The sequence below is a fragment of the Sander vitreus genome, chromosome 1, assembly GCF_031162955.1.
Source record: "Sander vitreus isolate 19-12246 chromosome 1, sanVit1, whole genome shotgun sequence".
NCBI classification, from domain to species: domain Eukaryota; kingdom Metazoa; phylum Chordata; class Actinopteri; order Perciformes; family Percidae; genus Sander; species Sander vitreus.
In genome coordinates, this window is record NC_135855.1 from 28,370,916 (window position 1) to 28,388,353 (window position 17,438).

The window sequence follows — 17,438 nt, forward strand, 5'->3', positions numbered from 1 at the left end:
GTGTCCATGCATGCGTGCATGCGTGCATGCGTGCGTGCGTGCGTGTGTTAATCTGCTGGGGCAACTCATCTTATCCTAAATGCCATGACCAATTTCACGCTCTCACTGGAAAGGTCGTGCCACTGGCGTGTGTGCTTGAGAGCATGTTTGTGTGTACATGCCTGTTGTGTTTATCTGAAGTTAACCCGGTTAACCCCAGCGTAGGTGAAAATCTGCTGCTGAGGCAAACTTTAGCAACAGAGATCCTGGAGAAGGCTACTTAACGTCACTAGCCATCAATATCTATGACACACACACACAGATGGAAACACAGAAACGCACACACAGTGTCCATTTCACAATGTATCTACAATATATAAACACCAAAAAAAAAATCTTGTGACAACTCGCATAAACATATGCGCACACAAACACACTAACATTCACACAATGTTGGATGATGTCACGTCCAGTGTCAAATCAGCCTCCAGCTGCACACAGCCTGATGTAACTAACCCTAATGCCTTAAGGTGTGGACCAAGAAACACACAAGCTGGCTTACAGAAAGGTAGTGTGGATTGCTTTTGCATTTTACCAAGATGATATATTTTTTACTTCTACTGTATATCACCAATATCGGGCAACTATTCTGAACCATCAAATGACAGAAAATAGAGCGTATGACGTGATGTACAATACAATTTATGATATAGCTTTCAGACATGACTGAATCCATCAGCTGTGGAGAGACGTACAGAGACAGAGTGACAGAATGAGAGATCAACTCTGACACAGAGTGCACATAAGAAAGAATCAAAAGAATGAGTGAGAAAGTGGGAGAGTGCGTGTGCGTTTGTGTGCACGTGTGTTAAAATGTGTGAGAGAGAGTTTAAGTGTGTGTCTTCCAAGGCCCCCGTTGATCATCTTGACACATGTCTGAGCATTTCTGTCACTTTAATGTCACTGTGGAAATTCTGCAGATTAGTACAACATCCGTCATGGTGCTAGGCCGATCCAAGTCAACAGAACTGATGCAATATTAAACGCTAATATTCCCCACAGCCTTTTATGCTCCAATATTACAGAGTCAGAAGAAAGGTTCTGAATATTCACTCAGAAAGATGACATGGACAGGTTTGGGAGAAAACTGCACCAAGGCACACACATGCACACACACACACAGATAATCACACACAAAGGAATCTGGATAGACACATACACGTATTGCACACATTCCTTTACGCACTGTCTTTCACAGATGTGTAGCTCTAGTAGATTTAAAAATTACACACAACCACACACAAATATATCCACATTGGTGATTTTCATTGTATCTCTCTAACACAGAAGAACCACTGTACAAGTGAGAATAAAAGAAACAGATCGGGAGGACGGAAAGACATGAGCCAGAAAGAACAAAAAGGGGGGAAGAGAGGGATGAAACATGAGAAACAGAGTCAAATAGGCATGAATTAAATACTTAGAAAACGAGGCAATAAAGAGTGAGGGGAAGTAGAGAAAACGGCTAAGTGAAATGAAGCGAAAAACAAACAGAGAGAGAAAGAGAGCTGATTAGAGATGCATGCTGAGGGAATGTCATTGTTCTAGTCGATTTGAGACATTATTTAAACTAAGACCCGAGAGAGAAAGACAGAGTAAGAGAGAGAGCGATCGACAAAGAGAAGTGGATTTAGGTGGTACAGGGACATAAAGAGAGGAAACCGAAAAGTGGTGTATAAAAATGGAAATGGAGATAATTATTTTCTATATTAGTGTGGAAGATGGCATAAACCATGTTCAATTATATTGTGTGTGTGTGTGTGTGTGTGTGTGTGTGTGTGTGTGTGTGTGCGTGCGTGCGTGCGTGTGTGTGTGTGTGTAAGCACCTTCTATGACAAATTTTATTTTATTCTGGAGTTCATATAAGACAAACACTATTAAATGCAAGTGTGTGCGTAGGAGGGTGTTTGTTATTTCAGAATAGGCAAAATAAGCAATTGAACAGCTGCTGGTTGACAGCTGTACTTCTCCTCTGATGTCCTTTGTCACCTCTGCATGAAACACACACACACACACACACACACACACACACACACACACACACACACACACACAGACAGACACTAATACACAAGACATGGGTGTATAAATGATACATAAGTAGTGAATAATGCAGGCTGTCCTGTGCTACATTGAGGTGGAGCAGTCATTCTGAACTTTTCACTGCTGAACGACTAAAGGCTGTTTTTGGAACGATGCCTACTATTAACTGGCAAGTTGTATTAGCTTTGTTGCAAGCAAAGGCCTGGTCCTGAGGTGGAGGTTAACATCAAACTAGACTGAAATCAAATTGCATGCTAACATCCTGTAGCATACCAGTGGGTGAATGCTAGCTATGGGATCATACCTTTGGTTTGACTGGGGGTGCCAGAAGATTAAAGAGGTAACAGTGAGAAACAAACACAATCAACTGTGAAAGATGCTTTTGACTCCAAAATAATTGACCCAATCATGATATTTTAGCCTGACTTTAAACTATAACGCACTTAGCTGGATGACATAGGATTCCACTAATTTGCAGAAACATCAAGGCTCAATTCAAGGCTTTTTTTCTCTCTACAATTGTATCATTTTGTGAACACAAAAACAAACCACATCTCATTTTTTCAGACAGCTCAGATCTCTCATTACCCACAAAGTAATGCAATGTAAAAGCAAGTGAAGACTATTGGACTAGATTAGAGTTTTAGATCAGAGAAGTGACCTACTGTAAATCTAATTGAAAATGTCTGAGACACCACATAATTCAGTTATCATAAATCAAACAACCTTTACAGTCCTGCACCAACAAGGCTGATGCCAGCTGTCAGTTATTTACAACTTTAACAGCATACAGTGTATTGCCTGATTTAGCAATCTGACGGCATGGATAGCTGTCCATTAACCAAAACGTCAGGTTCAAAGTAGAACGGCCTGGCACTGCGGGTATACAGTATGTGTCCAAAAAGCAGTTAATGCCACTTAAAACTAAAAGTACCATAGCTCCCACAATGTAACGTTGTGGTTCAAAACTTTAAAACTTTAAATTACAAGATGTTAGACTGAGACTGATGACATGTAAATGGCCGATCAGCACCAACAAAACCATACAGATGCGGCATTTCTAATGTTAATCAATTTCTCAGCAATCAAGAAATAACACCGAGGAATAAAACTAGTGTGTGTGTGTGTGTAGGAATATATGGATCTAATACTGACATTGATAGACCAAACCATTGTAATTCATTTGTGTTTAAATAGGTGTAATATGGCCCTCTTACCTTACAACACATGCTACATATATACGTATTTGTGATCACGTTTGTTACTCACATTGTTTCCCTCTGTGTGGCTCTCAGGCAGGCACAGACAGCGGTAGGGCGTCACACTGGTATCACAGTGGTCTGCATGGCCGTGACACTCACATCTGGCCAGATGACAGAGAAAAGGAGAGAAAGATAAACACACTGGCAGAACCTCAAAATTGCATTGTACAAATTTGCTAATTAAAATATACAATTTCTGATTACAATGAAAAAACAAATGTAACAACAAAAAGGTAAGCATCAAACAACATGACAAAAGCTCTCCCTCCTTCAAAGTTTCTGTTGCCACCTCCTCCATCCCTCGTCCATGGAGTGGCAGTAGCGCCATTAAGAAGTTCCCATTGAACATTTATGAATGCTATCCTCAGAATTATCAGAGCAACGTAACACGCCTGTCTCTCTCTCACGCACACACACACATTCCCATATTGTCAACAGTGGACTATAGTGATTAAACAAAAAGAAATTATCTTACTGCTGACCCTTTTATTTCTAACTTCATCCTGATTATTTATTTTCTATTTTAAAATACTTTTTATTCTCCTACCTTCTTGGTAGCCATTCATTTTAATACAGTTTGAAGCTTGGTATCTTCAGTATGTACTGTATCCTGCCAAATAGCCCCCTTATAGTCTGAAAGCCAGCCTGGGGCGGCAAGCCATTCACACTAAAAAAATCACCAAAGGCTCTTGAAAAGTGGAACTCCATAATGTCCCCTGTTGGGTCGTTGACTGATGGTGAATGTGTAACAATGCCGAGGTCCACTGCTGTACACACACACACACACGATAGTCATTTAATTATTCATTCAGGTATTCAGTTACTTTTTCCCTTTCATTCTTCCCTCTGTATCCTTTCACCTCTTGTTCTCGTTATATCACTTTCTGTTACAAGCTGACTAGATTAATCAAATCTGAAGCATTTAAGCAGTAAAGATTTTCTCTATTTCTAATCAAATTAAAAGGTTTTTTTTGTGCAGTATTTCTTATTTGTGCTAGAATTCAGCTGATGAGGAGGAGGAATGCAGTTCTTCTTTGACTATGGATACTCAGTTCTGAATTTGTGGTATTTATATTTTGATTAAATGATTGCGTTCAAATATCTAAATGTTCTTCTTATTATATCTTATACATACATAGGCCCTGTTGGTGAATATATCATATACAATAGCCTTCTAGCTTGGATATGCCACACCAATAATGGAATATTATTTTTATCATTATGAGAACAATGTACTAACATTGCACATACAGTATGAAGACTAATGCCCGAATAGACTGACCCTGCATTTCCAGTCAGAGTAAATAAGTAAAAACTACTAGCAGCAGATCAATAAACTGGCCGGGCCGATATTAGCTTATTGTAGATATATTGGCATGTACTGTATGTCGGCTAATAACTAACAAGAAGTTCAGTACAAAAATGCAAAAGATATGTTTTAGGTTTGTCGCTCAGCAGTACATATTGTTGTCACAAAAAAAAGGTTAAGGAATCATTATGAAAACATTGTGCTTACGTTATCAGTTTATCTTTAAAATTTGAATAATGGCTGGGCAATAAAAACTACTTGCTATATTTATTAGAACGTTTAATGAAAAATAATTTTATGAATGGCATTTCTGTGCCACAATATCATGCAGCAATGTAATGTAAGAGGGACTTTGTTCTAACACGTAGGACAAATGATACTCATGAGTGCAGACATGCACAAAGACACATACTCAGGTTATGAGTGTACTCTCACTGCCAACACATCTATTTACATGCTCTATAAAGAATGAAGAGAGAAGAGATAGAGAGATGGAACAAGAATGAAAGAGAGCAGGGAGACGGGGAGGGATGAAGAATGCACAGTTGAGATATCAGCAGCTCTAAATCTCTGTTTCTCCTACTTCACTGTAACAAGCTACTAATTAAAACAGCTTAGAGGAGGGGGGGAGAGTTAGAGATGATTGCCTCCTGCATAATCCTATAATTACTACAGTCATAAAAAACAGTCACTCTGTCAGTCTAATGAAGAGATGTGTTCACAATTACTCTCAGAAAGCTCTGCTGATACTCAGTCAGTTTCAAAATATTGTTCTAGATGTTGAACTGTGCTCACACATTTTTAACAAATCAAGACTGAAAAGATCTTCAGGTGTTTCTTTCAACCAATTACGCCACTTTATCTAATACACAATTTTGACAAGTGACAGGAGTGACTGTTAACAAAATCAGAATTATGCTACATATGGTGGTTCCTCTACATTAGTGAAATTGTAAACACTTACAGACATATGTACATTTTAAGATATAAAAGCTATGTTTAGCTTTTTTGAGGTACAATAAAAATGTCTAACTTCTTGGTATGCAATTCAAGTTTTTCAAGACATACCACAGATATTACATATTCAGATGTCATGATGGCAATTCAAACACCATCAACAAATTTCAGAAACTGATGAGATACTTAGAGTGGGATCTCTGGATGAATATTTGTAACTCTTCACCTGCCACTGATGGTGATCTCATTGATGGAATAGTATCTGTGACGCTGGTTCACCCTGGCTGCTCTGGAGTGGGATTGTCCACTCAGGTGTATCCTGACCTGGGTGGCATGTACCATCTTCTGCAGGGCAGGAGTGTTGTAGAAGTCGTTATAGCCTGGCCTCAGGTTTGGCTCTGGGGTCAGCAGGCTGAATATGATGTTACCTCCTGAGAAGGGAACATCGCTGGAACATAGGAAACATAAACACACATTAAACAAATTGAGTCTAGGTACAGTAAAAGTCTGGGCCACACAACAACAAACCAAACAACGTTGTATATTTATGTAAAACAATTACTATGAACTGATATACCTATACCAGATTTTTTAAACTCCCAAATATACATATTGGTGATGGCCTCAAAAGTCCGGTACAAAACAGCCGAACACACAATACAAGTGTCTTGGCAAAGACAAAAACTACTTTCATGTTGTCTTGACCTCTGAAGGCTTCTTATTTACTTTCTTTCTTCCTTTCCCCGCAGCAGCTTCCCTCTTCTTGTCTTCATGAAATACTTATTCAGGCCACCTCTCATGTGCGTGTGTGTGTGTGTGTGTGTGTGTGTGTGTGTGTGTGTGTGTGTGTGTTGGTCTGGCTTTTGGCATACAATAAACATAGAGTACACACTGTCACGCATATTGTTGCAAACATAAGCTATGTGTGTGTATGCGTGTGTCCACATAAGTATATTTTGGCGCTGCGTCCTGTTTGTCTGAGTTTAGTGTTTCTGTTTGACTTTGGATTGCTTATGCATTGATAGATAAGGTGATAAAACTTGCTTGAAACACACCTGATGGCAAATGAAATCACACATACACCGCACGCAATTATTCAGGCCACTTACTCAGGCACTTACCACCTCCACTAACCAACTTCCTAGGGAAACTCTGCCATTCAAAACACCAAACAAACTGCTGCAACTACTGTAATTTCTTTATTTTCATTTTCTGATGCAACTGGATGATTCTGAGGACAAACTGTTGGCAATGTGCAATGGACTGGTCATTATCTAGCTAGATAGATTTGACAAAATGGCTACTTGGAAGATAAGCTTACTATAGGTAAGGTATCCACTATGGCAGCCATACAGTTATAGTGCGTTCCACTTACCGCGGAACTTGGAAGCCAAAGCTGGGAATGACGTCACACCCGAGTTGAATGCGTTCCAATTACAAGTCAGATTTTTCATTGTGGGGATAGCTCTAGCCAGGTTAGCCATTGTTAGAAATACCAGTTGTAAACAATGCATTACGCTGTTTTGTGCATACAAACAGTGTAACAACATGTGCACAGATAGAAAATGGACAACACTGTGTGTACGATTGATTTAGTGAGACACAAATAAGACAGAAGTGCTAATAACTGTATGTTATTACAGATTTCACAACTGTTGATGCAGGGGGCAGCCATGCTGGATTTTGAACTCGGGTTACTACGAGGTTGTCCGAGTTCCGAGTTCGGAATTCCGAGGTCAGGGGGAGTGTTTCTGACTTTGACCTCGGAAAATCCGACTTCCGAGTACAAATGCGCACTATTAAGTTTAAGGATTTACTTTACAACGTTAAACATACATGTGGAAAGCATTCCACATGTATGTTTAACATTTTTTTTTTTTTGTATAAATAATATCCATTTATTTTCATCCATTTGGCCCAGTTCAATATGCAACTCTATTGTATACAGTATATGTAGTAGGGGGTCACTACTGGGCCTCTCTTTCAGCTAAGGGGTCCCTGGCTCAAAAAACATTGAAAAAACATTGAAGACCCCTGCTTCATATAAAGTTATGTTATGATATGATATGAAACATAACATAACTTTACATATGTTGTATTTATATATAATATACCTATATATAATATATATATATATATTAGGGCTGTCAATCGATTAAAAAATGTAATCTAATTAATTACATACTCTGTGATTAATTAATCGAAATTAATCGCATACATAATTAACGGTGCCTGAACCGATACTTTTTAAGAAAGTAAAAAAAGAAAAGAAAAAAAAAAGGGTACTAAACAACAGTTGGTGGCATTAAAGAACGGCTTGTTTTTTGCTAAGGCCATATGGTCAAAATGAAAGGATTTAATAATAATGTATAACAATAACAATAACTAATTTCAGTAGTAAATTGCTGTTGAACCATCAGATGGGAAAAGGACATTTACAATAACTTCAAATGCACCACGAGGCTGTAGTTTACCAGTTTCATTGAACGCACCGTCTGTGTTGTTTTTCCGACGGCAGCTACAGATTGTTGTTGTTGTTGAATCCTCTACAGTAAAACACAGTCAAACTTTACACCGTTTAGTGTTAGCTGTTAGCATTTTAACCGTGTTTAATCCAGCTACTAGCTAGCGGTAGGCTAACGTTAGCTGCTGTCGAGTATAGTGTTAACTAGCGTCATGTGCAGCGGTGTTTGTGTTTCAGAGCATCAGAGAGAAGCGCAGACATATCAGTGGCACCAGATTTCGGTAGCCAGGGTTGGCAGGAAGAAGATTTTTACAAGTAAATGTTCCAATTAATAATCCAGGCAGAACATTCTCGTCTCCCTCCTTCATTTTACAGTCCAATGGTGGCTAGAACGGCTCCGGGTCAAACGTCAATATGGAATGGATTAATCTGCGTTATTTTTTAACGCGTTATTTGTTCTCAGATTAATTAATCGAAATTAACGCATTATTTTGACCGCCCTAATTTATATATATATATATATATATATATATATATATGATATTTATATGCAGCTCACATGTCAGCCAGAACCCAAAGCACAAACCAAAACCAGGGAACAATATTGTAGAAATTCTATTGTAGACATTTTGTTGAGATAGTTTTTCTTTCCAATGAACTGTGAATTGACAGCAATACTACAGCTGTATTTGTTGAATTTCAGAGCACCATACATACTTGTTTTATTGTTATAGTTATAGCTAAGGGAAAAAGAGACCCCACTACTGAAATAAGAACAATTTAAATGTCCGCAATAGATCAACTTGTATCTAAATTAATTATGTTCCAGCTCTCACTTGCCTTCTGTTGCTCTGGGCAATGCTGTTCATCTCACAAAAATACCTGTTTACCTGAAGCAGTACTGTAATTGACTTGTATGAAAACACCTAAAATGACTGAGGCATGCTTGAAATGATCTTGCCAGACACGCCAGCGGCCTCAGAGGACACAATGTCTCTTGTGGGATTAAATGAATCTTGCGAGATAAAAAAAAGAAGAAAAAAAAACATAAATCTTGAAAGATCGAGACAGTGCTCTTTTTGATATAATTATCAACTACTAATGTCACAGAGCGTGTTATTATGTTGCCAATGTGAGGTTCAATTGCTCTCATGCCAATTTAACTAATACGTATAACTGTGCCAGGCTGTATGTGATATCATTCGTCAGTCAAGTGAAAAATAAGCAATGACTACATAATCTGTAATCTATTCATATCTGTTCTTTCTATCTAGCGCCAACCAAGGCCTTGAAACAAGCAGCTATGCCAAAATTTAATGTGTGAGTTTGTGTGTGTATGTTAAGACTATGTTCCAAGGCCAGGTCATGTGCCAAGGCAGCGCTGTAGGTGGTTAGCTTTATAAACCTAGTCACTGTGAGAGTGCCAGAGTGTGTGTGTTAACTCTATATGTGTGTAATATGTGTCTATGTGGGTATGTGTCTGACTTCCTTTGATTTCTTTTGATTTGTTTTGTGCATGTACTAACACACACAAATGTGTGCGTGCATAAATGTGCGTTTATATGTGTTTGTGAGTGTTCATATACTTCTTTATTTAGTCTTGCCAGTAATTTCTGTGTAATCTCCTCTGCCCTAAAGAAGCCATGACTACCCAACAGAATACAGAGAACATATGGTTCTGTTCTGGGGAGAGTGCCTAAAACAGAATAACAGACTGCTTGAGCAGTTCATTTTTAATTTATTTTTATTTAATTGATTCAATGCCGTTTGAAATGGGATGATCAATCTGTGGCCAGTGATGTCTTTATCTTCATCTGACTAATGACACAGTAAATGACAAAAACTGTGTTGAACAGTGCTGAGCCTCCTGCAAGTCACTACATATGTGTTTGCCCTCTCTTATTCCCCACATGATTAATGGCTATAATGTGCTATTGTCCAGTTGATGTCCAGTTAGAAATGTAAACTTTTCATGAACGGATTTTAAGCTTAGAGCATCTATTTTGGATACACACATAATCATCTCAATTGAGCTTTTAGTTTTCATATTAGTGCTGCAGCATATCAGAAGATAAGAAAAACATTTTGGGCGTTTTAAATTGATTTCTCAAATTGTGTAAACATATATATATGTACAGTATACAATATTCGTTTCTCTTTTTACAGTTAGGTCAATAATATTGACTATTTTCCACATCTGCTCACCCGTTAACACATGGTACCTACCTGGGCAGCTGCAGACAGTTGACTGAATCTGGTCTCAGTAAAGGCCCGTTGTTCTGCATTTGAAACACGGTGCAGTTTCTGGCCATATATTGCCAGTCCAACCAGGGCTGTTCTGTGGTGGTGCCACTCTGAAATTCTGTGAGGTAAAGCATCTGTCTTTGGATCAGAACTGACTCAGGCAAGAGCCCCCCAAATTGTACTATAACATGGAATATCTGGAGGAGAGAGGGGTACAAGTTAGCATCAATATAACCACATTTGCAATACAGGTAAAGCTGTACAATGCACAGCAATCCAAAACAACAGGCATGCAGTACATCCTACCATGGTGGTGTTCAGTTTTTGTTGACACTGTATCAGACATATTTATTCACCTCTTTAGTAATTTTCGAGGTCATAGTAATAGCTGTTATTGTTTTGCATCACATTATATTAAGGCCATTTTAAGATGTGTTAATACTTTTAATAGTATGGTATTGGCATTAATACAAATCCCATTTTAATGACAGGTCTTGTGCAGTGTTAGTCTTGTTGAAATGATAAAAGTTTTGTTTTGCTCATGAGTCATTACTTGATAATTAATGGTTTTAGTTGAAAACAGACAGCCATCACACATATTCAACACACATACACACAGTTTCCTATAACACATAAACCATGTGTGTCACTGTGTGTAGGTGTGGGTATGTGTGTCAAGTGTTATCTGTCCCACTACAGTGTGGGCTGGGACACTGGGTTACACAGCAGGGAGTGCATTAAGCCACCACCACTGCGCAAACCCACCCCACACACAAACACACATACACGCACACAACCCGAACTTCAGAAAGTGTCTTTTATCTGGGGACTTGAGTTAAGCTACCACGTCAGGACAGCTCCCAAAATCCTGCCCACACTCACATACACACTTCAGAGAGAAGAGGGACGAGTCCTTTGACTGCTCGAGTGTTGACAACCCAATATCTCTCTCTCCCTCTGCCCCCGTCTGTCTCTCACTGCAGTGCTTAGGAAGAGGATGAAGCTACTGTCCACTGCACATATAGGTGTAAGCAGATAGATACTATACAGTGTTTGTAATGTAGCATTTCCACTTTACACTAGAGATGTGCCGATACCAGTATCGGTATCGGCACCGATATTGCCTAAAACGCTGGTATCAGTATCGGGAAGTACTGGAGTTTATGCACCGATCCGATACCATGTAATAAAGCCCTAAAGAAAATCTACGTTAAAGTAGTTTATTTATGTTATTTTTCCGTTATAACTGACTGTCAAACTGGATAATAAAAGAAAGTTCTGGGGCATTCATTGTTTGTGTTTGTTCATTTTTCACAAAGAGTTTAACCTGAGCCAGACCGACAACAAAGATAGAAATCATATCACATCCATACAGGGATAGTAGAATACAGTTGTTAAAACATAATAAAATATATGACACACTGGTATCGGATCGGTACTCGGTATCGGCCGATACGCAAGTTCAGGTATCAGATTCGATATCGGGAAGCAAAAAATGGTATCGGGCCATTTCTACTTTACGCTCTGAGAGAATTCATTTTTGACTGTTCAAACCAAAGTAGCTAACAATGAATGAGCAGTGAATGTCAAGGTATGAAGGTATGAAAAACAGATACCCCCCCAAGCCTATCATACAGTATATAAAATGACTGAAAATTCTTCTGTTAGATAGAATGGCGACAACTAGGGATTAGCTATACAAGCAGTCTGAAGGGGTCAATGGTGTGAAATGTGGATTGCATGTATGTTCATCTTTCTGCATAACACACAGAGTTGGTGTGTGAAAGTGTTGTAAGTGTCCAAAGTTGTTCAAATATATGTCAACAGAATACACATTGTCTATTGCAAGGATCAAACCCAAAGCCTGATAGGTATCTTTACTAGCTCACTCTACCAGCTGATGGCAGTTTCAGGATAACAATATCCACATCCACAGAGGACAAGTGATTGGTGGATTGATTTAAAGGTCCAATATGTAATATATTTACTGTAATAAATCCAAAAATGACCCCAATGCGTCATCAGATATTAAGGAAACGTGCTAAGTTGAGATACTATCTTTTCTGACAACAATGCTAATGCCAGTATTTTCTCTTTTTGAAATTTCCGCTGCCCAGTTTGACAGCCAGGCTGGGTTGCCAGATATAACGTTACCTGTAAAAACGTAAACCCAGCGAGCTACAGCTGTAACGTTAGTACAGCAATGAAAGCAGCAAACAAACATCAGGATCAACGGAGATAGATTCTACCCGACCTAAAAATTAAAACTGTATGTTTCTAATAGTTGCGCGACCAGAGACGTAACAAACCCCAGGTAAATAACGTTACCGGAGGACCAGGCAAGCGGACTACGGCTGTTTACAAAGTGTAGCCTGCTCAGCGGCCGAAGCCGACAATGGTGATATATTTTAAGCCAAGAGAGGGCGGCTGTAAATCGGGAAGAGAGGACCGTGAGTTTGCAGTGTGTTTAGCGATTGTTGCCATAATTCTAAGCCGAGGAAGTGTATCTGTCCGTCGGCAGTGTTGGGGAGTAACGGAATACATGTACCGGTGTTACGTATTCAGAATACAATTTATAAGTAACTGTATTCCGTTACAGTTACAATTTAAATAGTTGGTATTTAGAATACAGTTACATTGTTGAAATCAAAGGATTACATGACGATACTTCTCTGTTTCACGAGTTTATTCACTCTCAAATTAAGGAAACTCCATGCATTTCCCAGACGCTCCAATATGAAAACGAAAAAATTAGCTATTTGAGTGATCACTCATAGAGGTAGAGATGGAGCCAAAACCGGCACAACAGAGCCAGGGCAGGAATGTGTTTCTATCTTGGAAATTCAAACAGCATTTGGCATTAAAGAAAGAACAGGGAGAACGAAATATAACTGTGCAATGCAACCTCTGCTCGCCAGCAACCAACCTCCTTTCAGCGTCCAAATTACTCCACCTCCAACCCGAAGAAGCATCTTAAAGTAAGTTATTTTTTTTAATTAGCCAAGGGTAGTCGTCTGCTGTAGTTTTACTGGTCACCTTACCAATTTATAGTTGACGTGCGACTTTACATTCTCCTATGTGCTGATTTCACTAGCCCCAGAGCCGTTGAAAGACTGACTAGCCCCGTTTGACATGCTAGCTAACGTTAGCTAAATTAGCTCGTGGTAGCTTAGACTGCGGTTAGATTTTTGTAGTATGCAGTTCAGGACTACAAATACAAAAATCTATCTGCTTGTTCAGGTACACATTCAGCCAGTTGGAACAGAAGAACACACCAGAATAGGCCTGTTTAGTAAGCTGTATGTGATGGCCGCATTCCTACACTTATAAAATGCAATTCAATGTGGAAGTAATCCAAGTATTCCGAATACGTTACTCAGATTGAGTAACGTAACACTTTACAAATTACATTTTTGGGCATGTATTCTGTAACGGAATATGTTTTGAAAGTATCCTTCCCAACACTGTCCGTCGGATGGAGAGGAAGGCGAGGTTGTTGTGTTTTTAGCGGTTCCTACCGTAATTCGAAACCTAGGAAGTGTGTCTGTCAGTTGGGTACAGAGCTCCGCGTGAGCACAGGCTTTTATGACTGTCAATGTAGCCAGCATCTAACGTTAGCTACTCCGCTGTGCTGTGAAGTAATGTCTGGCTATGTGAGACAAGCGTCTAGCAATATTGTTGTGGGTGCTGTGGTCTCAGCCTGGCAACCTCTGTGAACTTCGAGTCTGGGGAGGAGGGGGCGGGGGAGACGACTCTCTCCAGTATTTTTAATTTGTACTGCAGTAACTATTTTAAACACTAGCTGTCAGTATTACATATTGTACCTTTAATGATACATTTAATTAACTCTGGTGGTGACTAAATTTAGTCACCACATCTCAACCTAATAAAAAAACAGATTTACAGAAGAATCTCAGATATTTTTGTTGACACAGTCTTGAAAATGGTCTTTCAAACTGAACTTAAAGACCAGTGAATGTAGTTGTTGTTACTATTGCACATCGATCCGTCTGTCTACCATTATAGAGGAATAATGTGTGTATGTGCTTGGTTGCGTGTGTGCGTTATTAGATGCGTTACCTGGTATTGTCCATTCGCCAAATCCACAGTAATAGTGATTCCTTCATCCATTTCCTCTGTAGTCATGATCTTAGAAAGCCATGTGGTGCCCATGTCCTGATCATTGATATAACTGAGTGGATGGGCATTAATGTTGAGTCTTAAGACTCTGTCATTGGTTGTGTCCTCTACACCATTGGGAATGCAGTATCTGTCAACAGTGAAAGTTTAAGTTTAAGGTATCTTAACTGTATATTCTTTTTTTCTTTTACAATTTCTAAGCAGTAACACTGCAGGGTGAGACATTGAGAAATAAAAGGCAGGCTCATCAACATACACAAATATTTAAACTACTGAAAACTACTATTTTATAGATATATGAAGTTGTGATACTGTACCTCACAACTAAAGGGTGAACTCTCGGGTGACTGGGAGGACAGCGACACTCTGACTGGGCATGGAGCTGGGGCAGGACCCCTGAGTACACCTCCACTATTTCCCTGTGAAAAAAAGAAACAGCAGACTAATATCGAACTATAATACAACACTGAAGCAAAATATAATCCTATGCATATTAAACTGGGATGAGGAAGGACCATTTACTATAGTAAAGTTAAACATTGGCAGTTTTTATAAAAAAAACTACACGGCTGTGTTTTATATAGAAAGATAAATGAAAAACATTTTGAAAAAAACACAAGGATTCCCAAAATGTGGGGTATGAACTCTAAATAAACTGTCCAGTGATTATGAGGATGAACAAAAATGACAGTGACCAAACAAGGCTTTGTCATTACTTATATGTTGAGATACAATCTTAAAGCTATAGTGCGTAGTTTCTGCCGCTTCCATGAGGAATTCTAAGTAATGACAATAAAACTATCAGCGCATCCACATTATAAAAGCCTTCCGTGATCGCCCCTCCCACCCCTCAATCACACAGTTGCTTGTAACCAAGGAGGACACAGAGGATTAAAAAAACATGGTGTACTCTTCAGAAGAGGTAATTATCGTCACTCGATTTTCTGCGTGCGAAAGTCACCGGATGACACCATTTTATAAACACAGCCATACTAAGAAATACAGAGAGAATTTTGTGGAGTTGATAGTCCTAACTAGCTTTGTATCAACTAATTTGGCAATGGCTTCAATGTAACGGATGTTCATTAATATAAAAAAGTTACGCACTAAAGCCTTAAGGCACCTGTTGACGGGCCTTTGACTGAACATTTAGTGCAAAGTGGAAAATCAAAGGCATAATTTGAAAACTCAATCTTTCATTTTGTCTTACCCCAATCTTGATGAGAGAAACGTGTAAGCTCCAAGTCCTCACTGTGTGCAGTACATCACTGGTAAGCAAAACACTAATTGCTTCGTATTGAATTCTCAGGAAAATCCTCTGGAAGCAGTATGGATCTCAAGATGCAACGATTAGCCTTCTCCTTCTTTCGTCTAACCATCTTTCCCTTTATCTCTCTATACAGCTCCTCGTCCCTTGTTGCTTTAATCTATAAAGTATCTCTGTCTATTTTTCTCCTAATTTTTCTCCCTTCTTCCCTTATCCTTACCCTTAACCTATCTATAGCTTCCACTTCCCTTCCTTTTCCTGTGTCAATCATGGTTCCCTTCCTTCACATCTAACCTTTCCTTTTATAATACTCATTTCCTTTGGTCTTTCTTTTATTGCTCCCTCTTTCTCTCCCTATAGCTGCTTATTACCTGTCGCTCTATCAAACTCACCTGTTGGTCAGAGTGGCAGGATAAAATCTAAAGTCTTGCATTCGCCCAATGAACTGATTAGACCCTGGAGAGATGAAAAGAGAGGAGAAAAGAACATAGAGACGGTGTTAATGGCTCTGTACTGAAGGCAGTGAGTGAGAGGATTTCACAGTGTTTAGTAGATTATCTTATCAGTTTCTTGATAGCAGCTAAGTGAGGCTGCCCACAGCTGCTTATAATGGCCAAGTTCATGATACAAAGCCAAACAGGATCGGCCACAGTCTACTTTTGCTTCCACTAGAGAGCAGAAGGGATTATAAGGACAAATTCATTAGCTTGATTTGAGGCCAGGGCCAAAACAGGTCTGTATAAGCATAACCAAGTATTTCTAAAACCCTGTGCTTCACAGGGTTTACTCATTAGTGTTTCCTCGCTCTGTTTTTAACTGAAGTGATTCTTGTTTGTAGATGGTCCTTACATAGACATTTTAAAACCCATTTTCTAGACTGTAAAAGTAGATATTCAGGTGGAGTTAGCTGCAAATAACTATTATTTTCATTATTGAGTAACCTGCCAAATACACTGTTTATTCATATCATTTGGTCTATAAATGTCAGAAGATTGAAGAAGAAAATGCCTATTAGGGGTGTGCAAAAAAATCGATTCACTTTCGAATCGCGATTCAAGCTCTACCGATTAAAAGTCGATTCATAGAATTCCAAAAATCTAATTTTTTAAATTGTATGCCTACTGCAATCACATGAGATAAGTAACTACATTTACATACTGTGAATGTTTTTTTAAATCAAGAATCGTTTTTGAATCGAATCTTGAGCCTGAAAATCGATATTTAATCAAATCGTGACATTTTCTGAATCGTGCAGCCCTAATGCCTATAGCAAGTTTTCAGAGCCCAAAAAAACATTTTCCCAAACCAAAGCAAACATAAACTGGAATATCTCAAACATATGTACACAAAGTCCAGACTCATTTGAGAATACTGGACTGCACACAAGAAACACCATCAAACACATAAATGAACACAGGCAAGCCCCCAACTCATCTCCACACACAACCCTACATACGTGACAATGTTGGACAGAACATAAGAGACCCACACAGACGATGATGCTGATCCAAAGAGAGCTGGAGTCTTTTAGTGTCCAACAAACTTATGTCTAGTTTGACAACAACTCTTAGAAGACGGATAACGTCTCTGAGCATCGACAGAACCCCTGCCATGTCTGTGAAGGTGTGTGTGTGTGTGTGTTAGAGGCTTTACTGTGTGTATTCCAAAAAACATCCTTACTTTAGAGAAACAAAGTGTGTGTTGGAGGGGTGT

At 39.0% G+C, this 17,438-nt stretch overlaps 1 protein-coding gene across 1 annotated transcript in view; it reads right to left on the reverse strand.

Moving 5' to 3' along the window:
* The window catches only part of ush2a (Usher syndrome 2A (autosomal recessive, mild)), a 232,310-nt gene that overhangs the window by 185,237 nt on the left and 29,635 nt on the right, over nucleotides 1-17,438 (reverse strand). The window contains 6 exon segments of the mRNA XM_078251541.1: nucleotides 3,352-3,445; nucleotides 5,837-6,058; nucleotides 10,301-10,515; nucleotides 14,399-14,588; nucleotides 14,776-14,877; nucleotides 16,118-16,181. Coding sequence (XP_078107667.1) covers nucleotides 3,352-3,445; nucleotides 5,837-6,058; nucleotides 10,301-10,515; nucleotides 14,399-14,588; nucleotides 14,776-14,877; nucleotides 16,118-16,181 — 887 coding nt within the window.